The sequence below is a fragment of the Suricata suricatta genome, chromosome 10 (genome assembly GCF_006229205.1).
Source record: "Suricata suricatta isolate VVHF042 chromosome 10, meerkat_22Aug2017_6uvM2_HiC, whole genome shotgun sequence".
In the NCBI taxonomy this organism is placed as follows: domain Eukaryota; kingdom Metazoa; phylum Chordata; class Mammalia; order Carnivora; family Herpestidae; genus Suricata; species Suricata suricatta.
The window spans coordinates 5,007,814-5,024,920 of NC_043709.1; the positions used below are offsets into that span (position 1 = coordinate 5,007,814).

The window sequence follows — 17,107 nt, forward strand, 5'->3', positions numbered from 1 at the left end:
AGAGCCCAACGCAGGGCTCGAACCCACAGACTGTGAGATCATGACCTGAGCCGAAGTCAGATGCCCAACTGACTGAGCCACCCAGGTGCCCCTATTTTTAATTTTTGGAGGAACCTCCATACTGTTTCCAGAGCGGCTGCACCAGTGTGCGTTCCCACCAGCCGTGCATAAATGTTCCTCTTTCTCCGCATCCTCGCCAACATCTTTGTTTCCTGAGTTGTTGGTTTCAGCCATTCTGACCGTTGTGAGGAGGTATCTTATTGTGGTTTTGATTTGTATTTCCCTGATGATGAGTGATGTTGAGCAACTTTTCATGTGTCCGTTAGCCATCTGGATGTCTTCTTTGGAAATGTGTCTATTCATACCTTTTGCCCACTTCTTCACTGGATTATTTGTTTTTATTGAGTGTTGAGTTTGTTAAGTTCTTTATAGATTTTGGATACTAGCCCTTTATCTGATATGTCATTTGCAAATATCTTCTCCCATTCCATTGGTTGCTTTTTAGTTTTATTGATTGTTTCCTTCACTGTGCAGAAGCTCTTTATCTTGATGAGGTCCCAATAATTCATTTTTGCTTTTATTTCCCTTGCCTATGGAGATGTGTCAAGTATGAAGTTGCAGTGGCCAAGGTCAAAGAGGTTGCTAGGATTTTAATGGTTTCCTGTCTCACATTTAGGTCTTTTATCCATTTTGAATTTATTTGTGTGTATGCTTTAAGACAGTGGTCTGGGTTCATTCTTCTGCATGTCGCTGTCCAGTTCTCCCAGCACCATTTGCTAAAGGGACTGTCTTTTTTCCATTGGATACTCTTTCCTGCTTTGTTGAAGATTAGTTTACTGTATGTTTGGGGGTCCATTTCTGGGTTCCATATTCTGTCCCATTGATCTATGGGTCTGTCAAGCAGGCTCCATGCTCACACAGAGCCCAACTCGGGGCTCAATCCCACGACCCTGGGATCACGACCTGAGCTAAAATCAAGAGTTGATCGCTTAACTGAGCCACCCAAGCGCCCCTCACTCTTAATTTAGTGGGAAGCACAATCCTGCCTAACTGAACACTGGAAAGCTGGGGCCAACAAGGGCATCTATAGATTTGTTAGGAGATTCTGCAGCCCCTCTGACCAGAGTCCGGGTGAAGAGTGGGGTGGCCATGGGCCGTCAGGAACACATGCAGGCAAATAGACCTGCACTCAGGGGATGGATGCAAGAGACAGAAAGGGAGAGGGGTCTGATGATGTCAGTGGCCATTGTCAGTAGGGAGGGGGAGGTTGTTAAGGTTGGCATTGCCACCATTTTAACGCGGGAAGCGTGTGCCCTCACTTATCATGGGGGTGAGCGTGCCTCCATGTGCTCCCCCTACACACAGGGAGGTGACAGTCTCAGCAGTGATGTGATCTCTTTCCTGGCCTCTTTTGAGACCAGAGGCGCAGACTGGCGAGAGGCTGGCCACAGTTAGCCGGCCTGGGAGATGGAGAAGGAGGGCCCGCAAGGCTGCTGGCATCCACACCCTGCCTGCTATCGGGTAGCGGACGGGTTGGCCTGCACAACGTTACACTTTCAGGAAGGAGAGTCATCCACAGATAAAGCGTTGTGATGGTTGGAAGGTGGAAGGTGTTGTTTTGTTTTGTTTTGTTTTGCCTTAAGGAAGAACCAACTTCAAGAACGTAACCTTATTCCTGTTTTTCTCTTCATCCTCTTGTGGCCTCACCTCTAGAAATCAGTCTCACAAGGAAAACACTCTCACAAAGTTATCTAGACCCGAGGATCACTATGCGTCATTGAAGAAAGCACTGCTGAATGCCACCACCGTAAGACCTGCAGCCCCTTCCCTGGTGAAAACCTCATTGTTTCTCAGAATGCGAATGCTCAGAAAAAGGCCAAGAAAAACTGTACACTCGTCCATTTATCCATCCAACAAACATTTTCTGAGCTCCTGTTATAAGCTAGGAATTATCCTGAGTGCTTAGGGATGCGGGGCCTGACCTCAGGAGTTGGGTGTGGTTGGGAGATCCACTAACATAAATGCCCTGCACTGAGGTGACCGGATCACCAGGGGAGAGAGCAGCGCGTGACAAAGTCACTAAGAAGGCATTGACTGCCCATCGTTCACTGTTTTACGAGTAATCCCAGCCTCTGGAACCTTCCCCGCTCCAGCCCAGAGGCTGTGGGTCCATCACAATGTGTAGCCCCTCCCAGGAAGTTTCTCTGTGGTCCAGGGAGTCTGTGTAAGGACTTGATTGTACTGGAGGAGGAGGCTCATGAGTGAGTTTGTAACTTGCTTTACATATTAGCTCCTGTCCTACCTAGTGTTTATGTAGAAAGCAACATTTGGATACTTTGGGAACATGCAGCCTTTTCCCAAGTTTGCTATTTTTTAAGAAAAAATTTTAATGTTTCTTTATTTTTGAGAGGTAGAGAGAGAGCATGAGCAGGGGAGGGGCAGAGAGGGAGGGAGACAGAGAATCCAAAGCAGGCTCCAGGCTCCAAACTGACAGCACAGAGCCTGACACGGGGCTCGAACCCGCAAACCACAAGATCATGACCTGAGCCGAAGTCAGACGCTCAACCGATGGAGCCACACAGGTGCCCAACCCAAGTTTGCTATCTACTAAGTACCTTCACAACCGAATCAGGTCAATATGGAGGAGTCCAGTGGATTGCTGGGCCTCGGACTCAAAGTTGACTGTGCACAGAAGAGGGGGTCCTCGGCCTCAGCCTCAGCCTGCCTTCGGGGCAGCTGAAGGGCAGCGTGCTGGGGAGGAGCCCTCGTGGCCTGGGGGTGGACCTCAGGCTTCGGAGCTTTGCCGTCTATACTGCAGACTGCAGCTCCTCTCTCTGTCCATCTAGAATGCCACTGCTTAGGGTCTCTGAGCCTAGTGTAGACTCAGAGACTTGGGGTTCTGTTTTCCTGGGGTGGGGGGACATTTTAGCTAGCCTGCCTCTTCTAACTAATCTCTAGAACCGTATGACCTGGTCTCTCGTACTGAATGAACAGTAACAATGAGTCCTTGCGCGGCTCCAGGCCCTGTCTTACGTGATTTACTTGTCCTCGCTCGCTTCCCCTCTCCGCACCTCTGTGAGGCAGACACTATCATTATCTCCGTTTGACCCTTTCATTTTGCCCTCATTTGCTGAGGAAAGGGAACGGTCAGTAGCAAGTTCCCACTGAGGCTCCTGGCCAGTGAGCAGTGGAGGTGGGGCTCCTGCCAGCCGCTCCGGAGAGGCCCACGGTGGCCCTGGGCAGAGCCGCCTGCGAGGGTGCCGGCTGGGCCTCCTCTGGGACCTAAGGGAAGGCTTTTGTGCGTTTGCCCACCTCAGCGCCTAGTGGTGCACTGATGTACTTTAATTAAAATGGTGAGATCTCCTCTCCGTTAATGGAGGACTGTAATAATGCCAACCACTCCAAATACTGGCCTATTTAACAGTCATGGATGTAGCGTTTCACAAGCAGAACTGATCAACAAGCACGTTGTGTGTGAGGAATCGAGTGGCTGCCCCACGCGGGCTGTGTGGGCCGCGGGGCCGTAACTGAACACACAGGTGAGCGATGCAAAGGCCTTGCCAGCGGTGAGCTCACACTCCGGAGTGTCACGTAACAGCAGCGACCATCCGATGCCTTGGAGTTGGTGGCTGCCACGTGGGATTTCCAACACCCGCCACCTCCTACCCCCTGCACCCCCACCGCCATTTGCCTTGGTCTTGAGCACGTTCTGGGACCTGGAAGGAGGAGGGCAGAGGGAGAGGGCGAGAGCCAGGGGTGGGGCGGAGAGGGCATTGTCGTCCGGCTATGGAGGACAGCAGTGGGAAGCAGGAGAGGGATGCAGAATTAGCACAGAAAGAAAGACAGCGTTAGAGCTGCTCCAGCCCATGCAGCCCTAGTGGCTGTACGTGCTATGTCTGCCGCTGCCACCTTCCCTCTGAGCGGACCCGCTCACCTCAGTCACGTCTTGAAATCCGGTGTGGCTCACTTTCTGTCCCCCGCAAACAGTTTGCACCCTGCCTGCTCACCACTCTTGGTCTCTGCATTATTATTTGCAGCCCACATGATTTTCTCAGCAGAAAGTCCAAAAGAATCTTCCAGAAAATACTAGAATTAATAATAGAAGTTAGAAGGTCAGTGTTCAAAGATCCATATTATTTCTGTAAGCTGTAATAATCAATTAGAAAAACAATCATTAAAATATTTCTAATATTATTTAAAAAGTCAAATGCCTAGAAACATACCTAACAAAAAATGAAAATTCTCTACATTGAAGACTACAAAGATTGCTTATAGAAATCATAACAATCCTTCACAAACTTTCAGTAAATATAGGAGTTAGAAATGCCTCCCAACTCATTCTCTGAGGCTGATATTACTTTATTGCTAAAGCCAGACAAAGAGATCACAAGAAAGAAGAACAAAAACCAATATCCTTCATGAATATTGCTGCAGAAATTCTCGGCAAGATATTAGTGAACCAAATTCAACAACACAAACAAAAGATTAAACGCTGTGACCATGTGGGATTTATCCCAGGATTGCAGGATTGGTTTGACTTCCAAAAAATCAATTAATATAGTACACAATATTAATAGAATTAAGGAAAAAACTCACATGATCATCTTGAAAGATACAGAAAGAGGATTTGAAAAATCCAACACTGTTTCATGATAACTTTCAGTAAAGCAAGGTGAACAGGGAAGTTCCTTAACCTGATGGAAGGCATCTACGGTGAACCCAGAGCTAACAGCATAGTTAATGGTAGGAGACTGAATACTTTCTCCCAAGATTATGAAAAACACAAAATGTCAGCTTTTGCTACTTCACTGTGACCTTGTACTGAAGTTCTGGGCAGGGAAATCCTGAAAGAAAAGAAATAAAAAGCATCCAGATGGGAGAGGAAGAAGTAAAACTGTCTTTATTTACAGCCAACTCAGTGGACCTGCACAAACGTCTACAAATAATAAATGAGTTCATCAAGGTTGTAGGATATAAGATCAATATGCAAAAATCAGTTCTCTTTCTATTAACTACCAATGAACATCTGAAAAGGAGCTTCAGAAAATAATTCCATTCACAATAAAATACCTTTTAGTAAATTTAACAAAAGTGCCAGACTTGTGCACTGCAAATTACAAAACGCTATTAAAAGCATTTAAATATAATGTAAATAAGTGAAGAAACATTCCACGTTCATGGATTGGAAGGTCGGTAGTATTAAGACGGCAGATCTCTCCAGATTGGTCTACAGATTCAACAGGTTCAATGCAAACCCTGTTGAAATGTCAACTATGTTTTTAATGTTTATTTATTTTTGAGAGACAGACAGAGCATGAGTGGGAGAGGGGCAGAGAGAGAGGGAGACCAGAGCCCATCTGAAGCAGGCTCCAGGCTCTGAGCCGTCAGCACAGATCCCAAAGTGGGGCACGAACTCATGAACCTTTGAGATCATGACCTGCGCTGAAGTTCGGTGCTCAACCAAGTGAGCCACCCAGGCACCCCATTTTTTTCAACTGTCTTTCTTTGCAGAAATTTTAAAAATTGATCTTAGAATTCATATAGAAATGCAAAGGTTGCCAACCTTGACATTTATGGTAAATTCAAGATCAGCAGGAAAAGGAATCATGCTTCCAGCAAACGGTCCTGAGACAATTGGATAGCCATATGCAAAAATGTAAACGGCCTTACCCCACCCACCTCTAAAAATGGGCCATAAACCTATATATGAGTTAAAATGACAAAACTCTTAAAAAAAAGGGCATATACATAAATCTCTGTGACCTGTGTTAGGCAAGTATTTCTTAGGACACTAAAAGCATGATCCATAAAGGGGAAAAAAGAAACCCATCAACTGGAATCATCACGAATAAAAAATTGTGTTTCAGATGATACCATTAAGCCACATTCTGGGAGAAAATAAGTGCAAATTCTGTATTGGGTAAAGGACTTGCATGGACACCAAATAAGAACTCTTTAAACTCAGTAAGAGGACAACCCAATATAAAACATGGGAAAAATATCTGCATAGACATTTCATCAAAGAAGACATACAAAGGGCGCCTGGGTGGCTCGGCCAGTCGAGCGTCTGACTTCGGCTCAGGTCATGATCTCATGGTTTGTGGGTTTGAGCCCCGCATCGGGCTCTGTGCTGACAGCTCAGAGCCAGGAGCCTGCTTCGGATTCTGTGTCTCCCTCTCTCTCTGACCCTCCCCTGCTCACATTGTCTCTCTCTTTCAAAAATAAACATTAAAATTAAAAAAAAAGAAGGCATATGAATGGCCAGCAAGCAAATGAAAAGGTGGCCAACACCATCCGACATCGGGGAAGTGTGAATCAGAAGCGTGCTGCACACCACTGACCAGTTCATGGCGACAATCAAGTCAGTTGACAGGGATGTGGAGATGGAGCTCGCACGCTCCTCCTGGTGGAAATAGAAAACGATAGAGTTATTGTTGAAACAACATGCTCGTTTCTTTAAAATTTAAACAGAAATCGACCACCTGACCCAGCAAGTCCACTCGCAGGTCGAAACACTCGTCCACACGAAGACTCGTGTGCAGATGCTCGCATCCACGTTACGCATGAGCTCCGACCTGGAAGCGACCCACGTGTTTACCTACTTGTGGTGAGATAAACAAAACGCTGCGTAGCCACACAGCGGGATCATAACGGGGATAAAAAAGAACAAAATACAGATCCCTGACACATCCTGGATCGAGCCGCAAAAGCGTCACGCCAAGGGATAGAAACCAGATGCAAACTGCATCCCGACGCATATACTGTACGCTTCTGTTTACGTGAAGTATCCAGAACAAAAGCGGAGGGACGGCGGACAGATCGGACGCCTTAGGTCGGGGCCGGGAGTGGGGAGTGACTGCGAGGAGGCACCTGAGGCTTCTCTTGCGGTGACGGAAACGCTCGGGAGCCAGATGGTGGTTAATGGTTGCGCGACCCGCTCCACGCACTGAGACCCACAGTTGTCCTGTGTGGACAGTAAAAATTTGATTCCCACTCCCTGACTAAAAAGCAATTCCTCTAAATTATCTAATTTTCCCTGAGAACCTTGTGTCCTTTTCTGGCTTTGGGGCCCGAAGTAACGGTTGACATTTACACGCCGCCTTGTCACTTATCAAGTCTCTCGGCCACGTTACTAGGCACACTGTCTCTCTGTGAGGAGGTCGGGGTTCTTCATTCCCCCTGTTTTTTCCAGGAAACAGTATCTCTTAATTTTGATATTTAATTGGCTTATTGGTGATTTTTTATTCTGGGGGAAGAATTTGCCTCACAGCGTTTTGCTGATAACACGTTTTCTTTATGCAGCATGGCTGAGATTTTTCTTGCTAAGTAATTGTCCACTTACGTAATTGGTGTGGTTGTTGGTCGTGGAAATAAGCTTCATTAATATGTTTAGGAAATTGGCAACTTGTTAATGGAATTGCCGGGAAGCTGTGTGCCCTGCGTGGCTGAGCCACAAGGCCCCCAGGCGGGGACAGGACAGGAGGCACTGTCACCACCAGCGCTCAGCCCGTCCCGAGGGGTCAGCATGTGCCTGCAGGATGGGTCTGTCTCCTGTCTTGGGCCCCTCTCCTGCCGGTGTCCTGACAGATGGCGTTGTGGAAGCAGCCCCTGCAGGGTCCCCGGGTCCCCCCCCCACCCCACCCCCACCGCTCTTGGCTCACGGTGTTACATAGTGACCCCCAATTGAGGGATTCTTGCTTCATCGTAATTCTAGTTGGGCAGAGCTCACTGTTTAATATATATAATGCTTTTCCTTCCTTTTCCCTTTTTCTAAAAAAGTTCCTTTATATACTCTCATGCTCAGAAACCCGACGGACAGATACGGGGAGAAGAATTGCAACATATTCTAAATTGTGAGGCTGTAAAAATCAGTGATTCAGAATTCAAAGAACTAATGCAGACGCTTGACCCTGGGGGCACTGGATGGGTCAATGTCAACAGGTTCACCCAACTGCTTGAAGAGAACTCTGAGGTGAGTTTTGTAACAACGTCACATTTGATTTTCTCTTTGTGGTGGGAAATTAAGTGTTCTTGGTGAAATACGGGAGGGAGGGGAAATCGGTCTTCAAGAAATGACTACATGTTTTTCAGCTGGGGTGGTTTTCACTGTAAGGAAGAGTTAGGTGAGTTGTTTCATTTTAACTCTTGAATTGTCTTATTCAAGGGTGATGCTGTACGTTTTCTGGAAAGCCACCCTAGAAGGAGGGCTCCTGCATACCCACCTCCTCACAGCGCGTCAGGAGGGCCCCTCCCGTCTTACGCGGGCATGTTTGGAAATTATTCCTCTGCCTCCCATTAAGAGTCTTCATGTTAGTTTCCCATCTTAAAAAGCAACTGCTTGTTGCCTCTGATGAGAGTGCTTGGTTGTCTTTTGACCGAAAGGCTGATGGATTTTTATTATCAGAAATCTCTGTAATTTGGGGCGCCTGGGTGGCTCAGTTGGTTAAGCGTCCGGCTTTGGCTCAGGTCATGATCTGGTGGTCTGTGGGTTCGAGCCCCACATTGGGCTCCGTGCTGACCGCTGAGAGCCAGGAGCCTGTCTTCAGATTCTGTGTCTCCCTCTCTCTCTCTGACCCTCCCCTGCTCACGCTGTCTCTCTCTCTCTCTTTCAAAAATAAATAAAACATTAAAAATATTTAAACAAGAAATGTTTTCATAATTTTAATAGCTATTAGCACTTAAAAATTTTAGGAACTTTAAAAAATTAGGTTAGTGTCAGGTAATGCATTTGATAGGCATCAGGAGATTCTTGTTGAAATGTTTGTTACAGACTTCTTTTTGCAGGTGCAAATGAGCTTTTCACCAATATTATGATTTCCTGAGCGCCCACCTGTGCAGGGTGGCGACCGCATCCTAAACCCACATCATTTGGTTCTTCTTGAGTCCTAGTTCAAAAGTACGTCCCAGGGCCCTCACACACAGGAAAGGATAATTGGACCTTCTCCTGAACTCTGCCCCCATGTTAGCTCCTGAGAATCACAGCTTCTGACCATCACAGCAACCCCGCACACAGCATCTCGCCCTGAAGACAAAATATGGGGGGTGCCTGGGGGCCTCATTCGGTTCAGCATCCGACTTCAGCTCAGGTCATGATCTCACGGTTTGTGAGTTCAAGCCCCACGTCGGGCTCTGTGCTGCCAGCTCAGACTGGAGCCTGCTTCGGATTCGGTGTCTCCCTGTTTCTCTCTCTCAAAATTAAATAAACATAAAAGGTTTTTTAAAATGTGGACAGTAGACCATCTGCTCTCCACGTGGCTGTGGCACGATCTTTGCTTACTATCAACCACACCCGTCACCTCCACGCCTCAAAGCCTCAGATGGGTGTCCCGGCTCCTTGGAGAAAGCAGAACTTCCTAACCTGGTTGACAAGGCGCCCACATGGTCCAGCCCTGCCGCCCCGCTCCCAGAGGCCTCGGGGGCCACCCTGCGCAGGTCCTCGGGAGCCCCCAGGCCCCTCCTCCATCCTCGGGGTGCTGCAGCGCCTGCTGGCATTCCCTTCATGCTCCTATCACCCGCTCAGGCCACTCTGCAGGTCTCAGGGCCCCTGGCGCCTTCCTAGGGACGCCACTGTCATTATGGGGCCACGTCTCTACAAAGACAGGGTAGAGACTAGCCCGGTGCCGGGCACACTCACCAAACAGTGCGGTGAGTGGATGAGTGAACATGTAGAAATGAATCAGCAAAATGAGAAAACACAGACATGCAAATGGAAGGGAAAACCCCACTAATTCTAACATCGAGGAGCTGTTATGAGCTGACGGTTACACTTCGGTGTGTGTTGTTTTCAGCATTATTGCCGTTAATATGCCAAACCTGTACATATTTAATGTATGCAATTTGATGAGCTGGATATGTACTTTCATCTACGATAACTTTTTTTTTTTTTAATGAAATACTGTAGGGGCCTGGGCGGCTCAGTTGGTTAAGCATCCGCCTCTTGATTTCGGCTCAGGGCATGATCTCGCGGTTCACGAGTTGGAGCCCTGTGCTGGGCTCTCCGCTGACAGGGTGCAGGCTGCTTGGGATTCTGTCTCTCATCCTTTCTCCCCGTCCTTCCCCCACCCACACACTTCCTCTCTCGAAATAAATAAGTAAACTTAAAGTCAAAATAAAATAAAATGAGATCCTGTAATTAATGACTTTTCAGTCCATGCTGCCCCTTATTAACATGCTGTTAATACTGCCAATAACAATTCTGCGGTATGATTAAAAGATACAAAGTAACGATTCCCTGTTGTATCCTAGGTGTTTGTTTTTCCCCTTTTATAAATTTTGCTACAGTGGATATTGTGGTGGCTGCTTTTTTACACCATTCTCTGAGTATTCTTTGAGTATAGATTCCTAGAAATGGAATTATTGGGTCATATTTTATTCTTCTGTTATTTATTTATTTTTTTTTTTTATTTTTGAGAGACAGAGAGGGACAGCACGAGCAGGGAAGAGTCAGAGAGAGAGGGAGACAGAATTGGAAGCAGGCCCCAGGCCGGACCTGTCAGCACAGAGCCCGACGCGGGGCTCGAACCCACGAACCGTGAGATCGTGACCTGAGCTGAAGCTGGACGCTTAACCGACTGAGCCCTCCAGGAGCCCCCATATTTTATTCTTTCAGTGCTTTTAATTATTTGAAAAGGGAATATATGCATAAAGTACAAAATGCAAAAGGCAAACAGGAACATGGGGAAAATTAAGATTTTCCCCACCTCTGTTCCCTCACCACCCCCAGGGGTGGTCACTGCTGCCCCACAGTCTGTAAACTAGCGAATCGTCCAAGATTGCCCCTTGTAGATCCTGGAAGTTTGCCTCCTTTTTCACGTTTACCATTCTGAAAGGCAGAAATGCCTCCCATTATTGTTTTATTTTGCGTTTATTTACTAGGTGACAGACTTCTTTTATGTTTATTGCACTTTTTTTTTTTTAAATAAGTGCAGGTTAAATGCTATTATCCCCATTTCCAGGTGGGGATTCGCGGGCAAAGATCTCAAGGTTAATTGACAGATCAGGGCCAAAGCTAACAAGCCGTGTCCGTCTGCCTCCAAAGCCCGCCCCGCTTTTATGAGTGATTTGTTTATATACTTTCTCTTTCCTGATTAGACAGGAAAACAGGCTGCACACCCCAAGACACCTTTCTTCCCAGCTTGGGACTCAGTAACACCCTCCCGCGAGGTCCTAGGGTGCCACCACCCCAGGTTACAGATGTGCCACTGGGTAAATATGTCTGTTTGTTTTATGTTAGGTGGAAGAGATCGTTCGTGACTCAATTACTAGGAATCTACAAGCCTTCTATAAAATGCTACAGTCATATGACCTCCGAGGCACAGGGCTCATTGGTCAGAATAATTTCAAGAAAGTCATGCACCTGTTCTGCCCCTTTTTAACAGCTGAGCATTTACTGAAGTAAGTTTTTTGGAAATGTAATGAATCTATGTCGCGGTTTTCATCAGGTTCGTGTATAGCCCTAAACCTTTTTCTACGTGTGTTTGCAGTACCGATAGGGGGGCTTGAGAATCACCGCTGTTTACTGGGTCCTTGCAAACGTAGGACACTGGTCAAGAGTTTGGCAGGTGTTCTGTGATTCAGTCCTTGCCACGACCATGGAAGGTGGCTTTTATTCCGTTTTGTGGGTATGAAACCAAGGCCTGGAGAAGTTACGTAGCTATTCAGAGTCACATAGCTAGGATACCGCGGAGCCCGCTTCCTTCCCAGGTCTCCGTGACTTCTCCACTCCTAATCGGGATGATGTCGCTCGCTCCCAGGGTGTCTGGCTAAGATCAGCCATCCTGCGGGAGACGCCGGGATTATGGTTCTGTTTCACGTTAGTTGAAAACTTGCCTTGTGGTGGCCGAGCAATGCTGGAAGGGGACAGGGATCTTAAGGGACAGAGGAGAGCAGCTTTGTGAAGGCCCCTGTGGGTTTCCGGCCCTGTGTCCCATTTACCCTGCCCGCGGCTGCCCTCAGGGCACCGAGGTGACCTGCCTCTCCGCGGTGACCTTGAGAACCTGCGGCTTGAAGCTTACAGCAGTGACGCCTCCCACGTCACTGCCTAGACGCCCCGCTGTCCACTGAAGCTTCTTGTCCTGCAACTCGGAGCTGCGTGACCTTAGGGACTATTAGCTCCATGTGTCCTACTGGGGACGGTGATCTGGGAGATGACTGTCGGTGGAAATCCAGTAGAGTCGCAGGGAAGAAAGTTAACTCGAATTTTCTTTCGGTCTTCCCAAATGGAAAGTTTAAAATCTTCTATTTGTTGTCTTTGATTACATCACATCGATTTCAGGTGACCCTAAACACGGTCGGTCTACTGGTAGCTGTTGGCCGCTGGAGCCTTCTGTCTGCGAGGCTAGAGGCACGTGGGGGACTGGCAGGCCATGTGGGGCTGTCCGGGCAGGAAGTTACACCCGGAGGAAGAGCATGGGGGGCTGCCGGGGGTCAGGCTGGAGTGACTGTGCAGATGGAGCGGGAGAACCGGGGTCATCGGGCGGGGCACCTTGACAGGTCATCTGGCTCCCCAGCCGGCACCTTAGAATCCTCTGGGAGGGTGTGCAGACCCCAGCGCCCGTGCGCTGTCCGCGGCGGGGCCAGGCCCGTTACACGGAGGCCCCCACCGCTCTGCTGCTGCAGGCGCAGTGGACAGGCAGTGCCCAGGGCAGGGGACGGTTTCAGAGCTGCGCTTAGTAAGGGTTACGGTGACCAGCACAGGGCGAGAGGAGGGTGGCAGTGGTGCCCGCAGTGGCAGTGGCACTGCAGAGGGGTGGCTGCCGGGTGGTCAGCTGGACTGAAGGAGAGGACTCGGGGACTCCGGATGTGGAGGTGGATGGGGGCAGGGCAGGGGCCTGGATGCCGGCCGGACACAGGGCCATCAGCCAGTTAGGAGAACAGAGTGACACTCTGGAAGGAGACTCCTGGAGGGCGTGGGTGCAGAGAGCCAGCTGGGCTGCAATGCGGTTCTGGAGTCTTCCTTGCACAGCCAGCCCGAGCATCTGTCGGGCAAGGGCTCATCTGGGAGCACATGGTGACCATCTGAGGTGAGAGGGCGTGGGTAGGGCCTGGCGGAACACTGCCCACTCACCAGGGACCTGGCCAACACGGCCAGTAAGGGAGGCGGAGGAGGTCAGGGTCATGGTCCAGAGTGCAGGCCATGTGGGCCGCTCAGGGAGCAGCACCAAGTCTGTAGGGCGGGTGGCACATGGGGTGAGCCCCCACACATCGTGGCTGTTGCCTTAGCAAGCAAGGCCTCAGGAGGGGCAGGGGAGCAAGACCCTCAGGCTGGGAGGGGCGAGGGGCACCCGCAGGTGCCAGTGAGGGGTGTGAACGCAGTGTTGGAAGTGATTGACTCCCGAGGCTCCAAGGGTGGAACCGTGTCAGGTGTGTGGTCTGGGCTTCATAAGTGCTGAGTGAGAAGGAAAGGGAGGAAGGAAGGAGGGACAGAAGGAAGGAAGGAAAGTAGGAAGGAGAGGGAAGAAGGGAGAGAGGGAGAGAGGAAGTGGGGAAAGGAGGAAGGAAGAAAGAAAAAACAAGTATGCTGGGGCACCGGGATGGCTCAGTCAGTTGAGCGTTTGACTCCTGATTGCAGTTCCGGTCATGATCTCAGGGTCATGGGATTGAGCCCCGCCTCCCAGTTTAAGATTGTCTCTCTCTCTCTCTCTCTCTCTCTCTCTCTCTCTCAAATTAAAAAAAGAGAGAGAAAGAAAGAATGAATGAAACCAGTGGATAATCAGTGCAGACAATTTCATCTCAAAGGTGAAAACCCCTCTAATTCCGTCTCCAGTCTCCAGTCTCCAGTCTCAACTACAGACCTGATGTTAAAACCCCGCTTAAAACTCTTGTTCGGAAAACATCCAGACGCTTTGAAGAATGGCTTCCCGGGCCCCTCTCGAGGGTCACCCCCCCCCCCAGAGCCCGGGCTCTGCCGCCAGACTGACGGCGTGCACATCCCAGCTCAGCCCTGAACTAGCCGTGCACCTGGCAGGCTCCCTCGCTGCTCTGCGCCTCCATCTCCTTGCTCAAACGCTACTTAGGAAAACGTGGGAAGGGTCAAAGGAGATCCTAGATGTAGACCCTCCACCCAGCGCTGAGCTCAAGAAACATCTACTCCCGCTGTTTCCACCGCTGCTTCGGCACCCAGTCCGGACCGACCTGCTTCCTGTTTCCCGAACCCCCACTCCCTCCACCCCCCGGCCGGGCCTCTAGATGGTCTGCTTCCTCGGTTCCAAATGCGGACTTGCCCGGCCGCTTGGCTCCATGAGGTGGGGTTTGCTTGGTCTGTTCACAGCTGTGACTGTGACACGTGTCATTACCTGGCAGCATAAACAGTTCTTGAAGCAGTGACATCAGTGGCTAGAGCTTCCGGAGAGGGGACGGCCTCAGAGCCCGTGCCGTGCCCCGAGCGTGTATGAAGCATCGTCATGATCATCGCGATGCTGGTATTACAGCTGCAGCGCGTGGAGCGCGTCCACGTGTCCGCGTAGAGCTAGGAGCCTCCTACCCATCGTGCCACTTCAGTTTTAGAGTGACCCTCTGAGGCAGGTGCGTGTTATAGACGAGGAGACAGGAGCTAGGAGACGTGCCCCAGGTCGGTGGTTCTCTACCCTCGGATAGGCTTAAAAGTTCTTGAGGACCTCAGAGGTTTTGCTCTATGGGACAGGTCGCTCACTATGACTGCATCGGAAATTCAAACTGAGACACTTGGGAAATGTTCTTGCAGAAAATCAAGGTGTATTTGCCCATTGTGTTTCCCTGTAGACTCGGAAAACATGAGGGCTTCAAAATTATGCCGTATCGGATGATGATGAGTTTACAGAAATTAGAGCAGGCGTAACCCAAGGCAGCTGGTAAGGAGCTAGTAAAGGGCTGTCAAGAAACTAAGCCAACCTCTGAAAACCCCCTCCGGCTCCTCACTTATACCCAAAACATTTGTACAGCCTTCGGAGACGTGAGAGGACACAACCTGCCTGAGCATACACTCTGTCATTTGTCACACGGTGTGTGGCCTTTGATAAACCCACTATGCACAAGAGGGGTAGTATTCATGTGAAAAGAGTTTGCGCCCCCCCCCCACAGCCCTGGAAGCACCCCCACCACACCTCATGCTCTGCCTTCAGTCCTGGAGCTGTTAAATCCAGGCCTTGATAGTCAAGCCCCGGGAGGCAGATTCCAGGGCCCACAGCCCGAGCCACTGCCTTTTACTGCCTCTTGTATTTTAACAAACATGTGGTGTATTGCTTAGGTCCCCAGACTTTACCAGGTTTGCCACAATGAGCGTATATAATTTTCATGATTAGAAAAATATTAACCAATAAAATGTTAGGGGGGAAAAGGAGTTCTTGCCCTATTGGTGGGCTCCTACAGTTTTCTCAAATATTCGCCTATGCCAAAACTCCAACGTAGGTACTTCCATGATTCCACCCCAGAACTTGCAATTTAAAAAATCGATTCTTTTTGTATTTGTTATGTCTTTACTGCAGCATTCCTTACAAATCATAAGCTGCACGTATTTAACTGATACAGTTTGAGGACCTCCATCACGTGTACACATCCACAAAGCCATCACAAGCCATCAGTCAAGATAGCGAACATTTCCACCCCTGCCCCCCGCAAAGCCTCCCCCTGCCCTCTGCAAGTCCTCTCTTCTACAGCCTTAGCAGCCACCGCTCCTTGTTCTGTCACTGCACGTGACTTCGAATTTTCTAGGGTGTGTACAAATGAAAGCACGTGGGATGTTCTCTTTTTCGTCGGGCTCTGTTCCCCAAGCATAATGATCCTGAGATTCCGTCACATTGTTACGTGCGCGTAGCTGGTTTCTTTTCATCGCTGAACAGTGCTGCATTCCTTCCCCCAGCTTGCGGGGCCACTTGGGGTTTGGCTGCTACAAACAAAGCGGAATAGATTGTGCAAGTCTTTGTATAGACCTTCTTTATTTCTCTCGGGCAGATGCCCAAGGGCAGAAGGGCTGGTTCCTCTGGGTGAATGCATTCAAGGTGTGTGTTCAAGGTGTGTGTTCAGGATGTGTAGTCAAGGGGCGCCTGGGGGGCTCAGTCGGTTGAGCGTCCAGCTTTGGCTCAGGTCATGATCTCACAGTTCGTGGGTTCAAGCCCCGCGTTGGGCTCTGTGCTGACAGCTCAGAGCCTGGAGCCTGCTTCAGATTCTGTGTCTCCGTCTCTCGCTGACCCTCCCCTATTCGCACTGTATCTCTCTGTCTCTCAAAAATAAATAAAAGACATAAGAAAAAAAAAAGATGTGTATTCAAGTATGTGTTCAAGATGTGTGTTCAACGTATGGGTTCAAGGTGTGTGTTCAAGGTGCGTGTTCCAGACGTGTACTCCAGGTGCGGGTTCCACATGTCTTCCAGGACAGTGGCACCATGCCGTCCCTCACCAGCCGTAGGTACTCCCGTCCTTGTCAGCACTTGGTAGGGTCAGTCCTTTGAACTTCAGCCATCCTCATGAGTGTGTTCTAATTATTTTTAAACTTCAGACTCTGCGGGAAGTTTCAGGATATCACTTCGGGAAGAATCCTCTACCGGAAATTTCTGGCACACGTCGGAATTAGTGATCCACCCACCACCTCTTCAGGTCTGGTTCCAATGGATCGAGCGTTAGGTGAACATCATCGTCAGGAGGAACAGCAGCCGCCGGACCTTCCTGAGAGGTAAAACCAGACAAAATGAAAGCACGTATCGAAACCACAGTGTCTGCTGTGGGGCAGGTGGTTACTTAGGGATTATTGGGTTGACCTATTAATTCTGGAAACTAAAGCACTCAGGTCTTCAAGGTCCGGGGTCTGGCCTCAGGTTATTCGCAATCGTAGTGGCCATCCTGGGTCAAGAACCCAGGACCTTCAGCGCCCAGAGAACCTGTCTGCCACTCAACCGTTACATGCCTCCGTTCACATTTGTTCTTTCCCAGAAACTTAGACTTCTTACCACTGTTTAATATTTATGGTAAAATATACCCATTAAGCCAGTTAACATTTTCTGACATGAATGATCGAATTATTCAAATGATCCCCAAATTGAATTGTAACAATAAAACATGCCTAGCAAATCTATTAAACATCGGCCTGATGAATATTCTAGCCCTTCCTCATTTTGAAAAATATAGGTTTAGTCTAA

At 49.1% G+C, this 17,107-nt stretch overlaps 1 protein-coding gene across 1 annotated transcript in view; it reads left to right on the forward strand.

Moving 5' to 3' along the window:
- The window catches only part of EFCAB6 (EF-hand calcium binding domain 6), a 223,589-nt gene that overhangs the window by 107,083 nt on the left and 99,399 nt on the right, over nt 1-17,107 (forward strand). The window contains exons 13-16 of the mRNA XM_029954101.1: nt 1,714-1,807; nt 7,805-7,972; nt 11,234-11,394; nt 16,471-16,644. Of these exons, the coding sequence (XP_029809961.1) occupies nt 1,714-1,807; nt 7,805-7,972; nt 11,234-11,394; nt 16,471-16,644 (597 nt within the window). The remainder of the gene's footprint in view (nt 1-1,713; nt 1,808-7,804; nt 7,973-11,233; nt 11,395-16,470; nt 16,645-17,107) is intronic.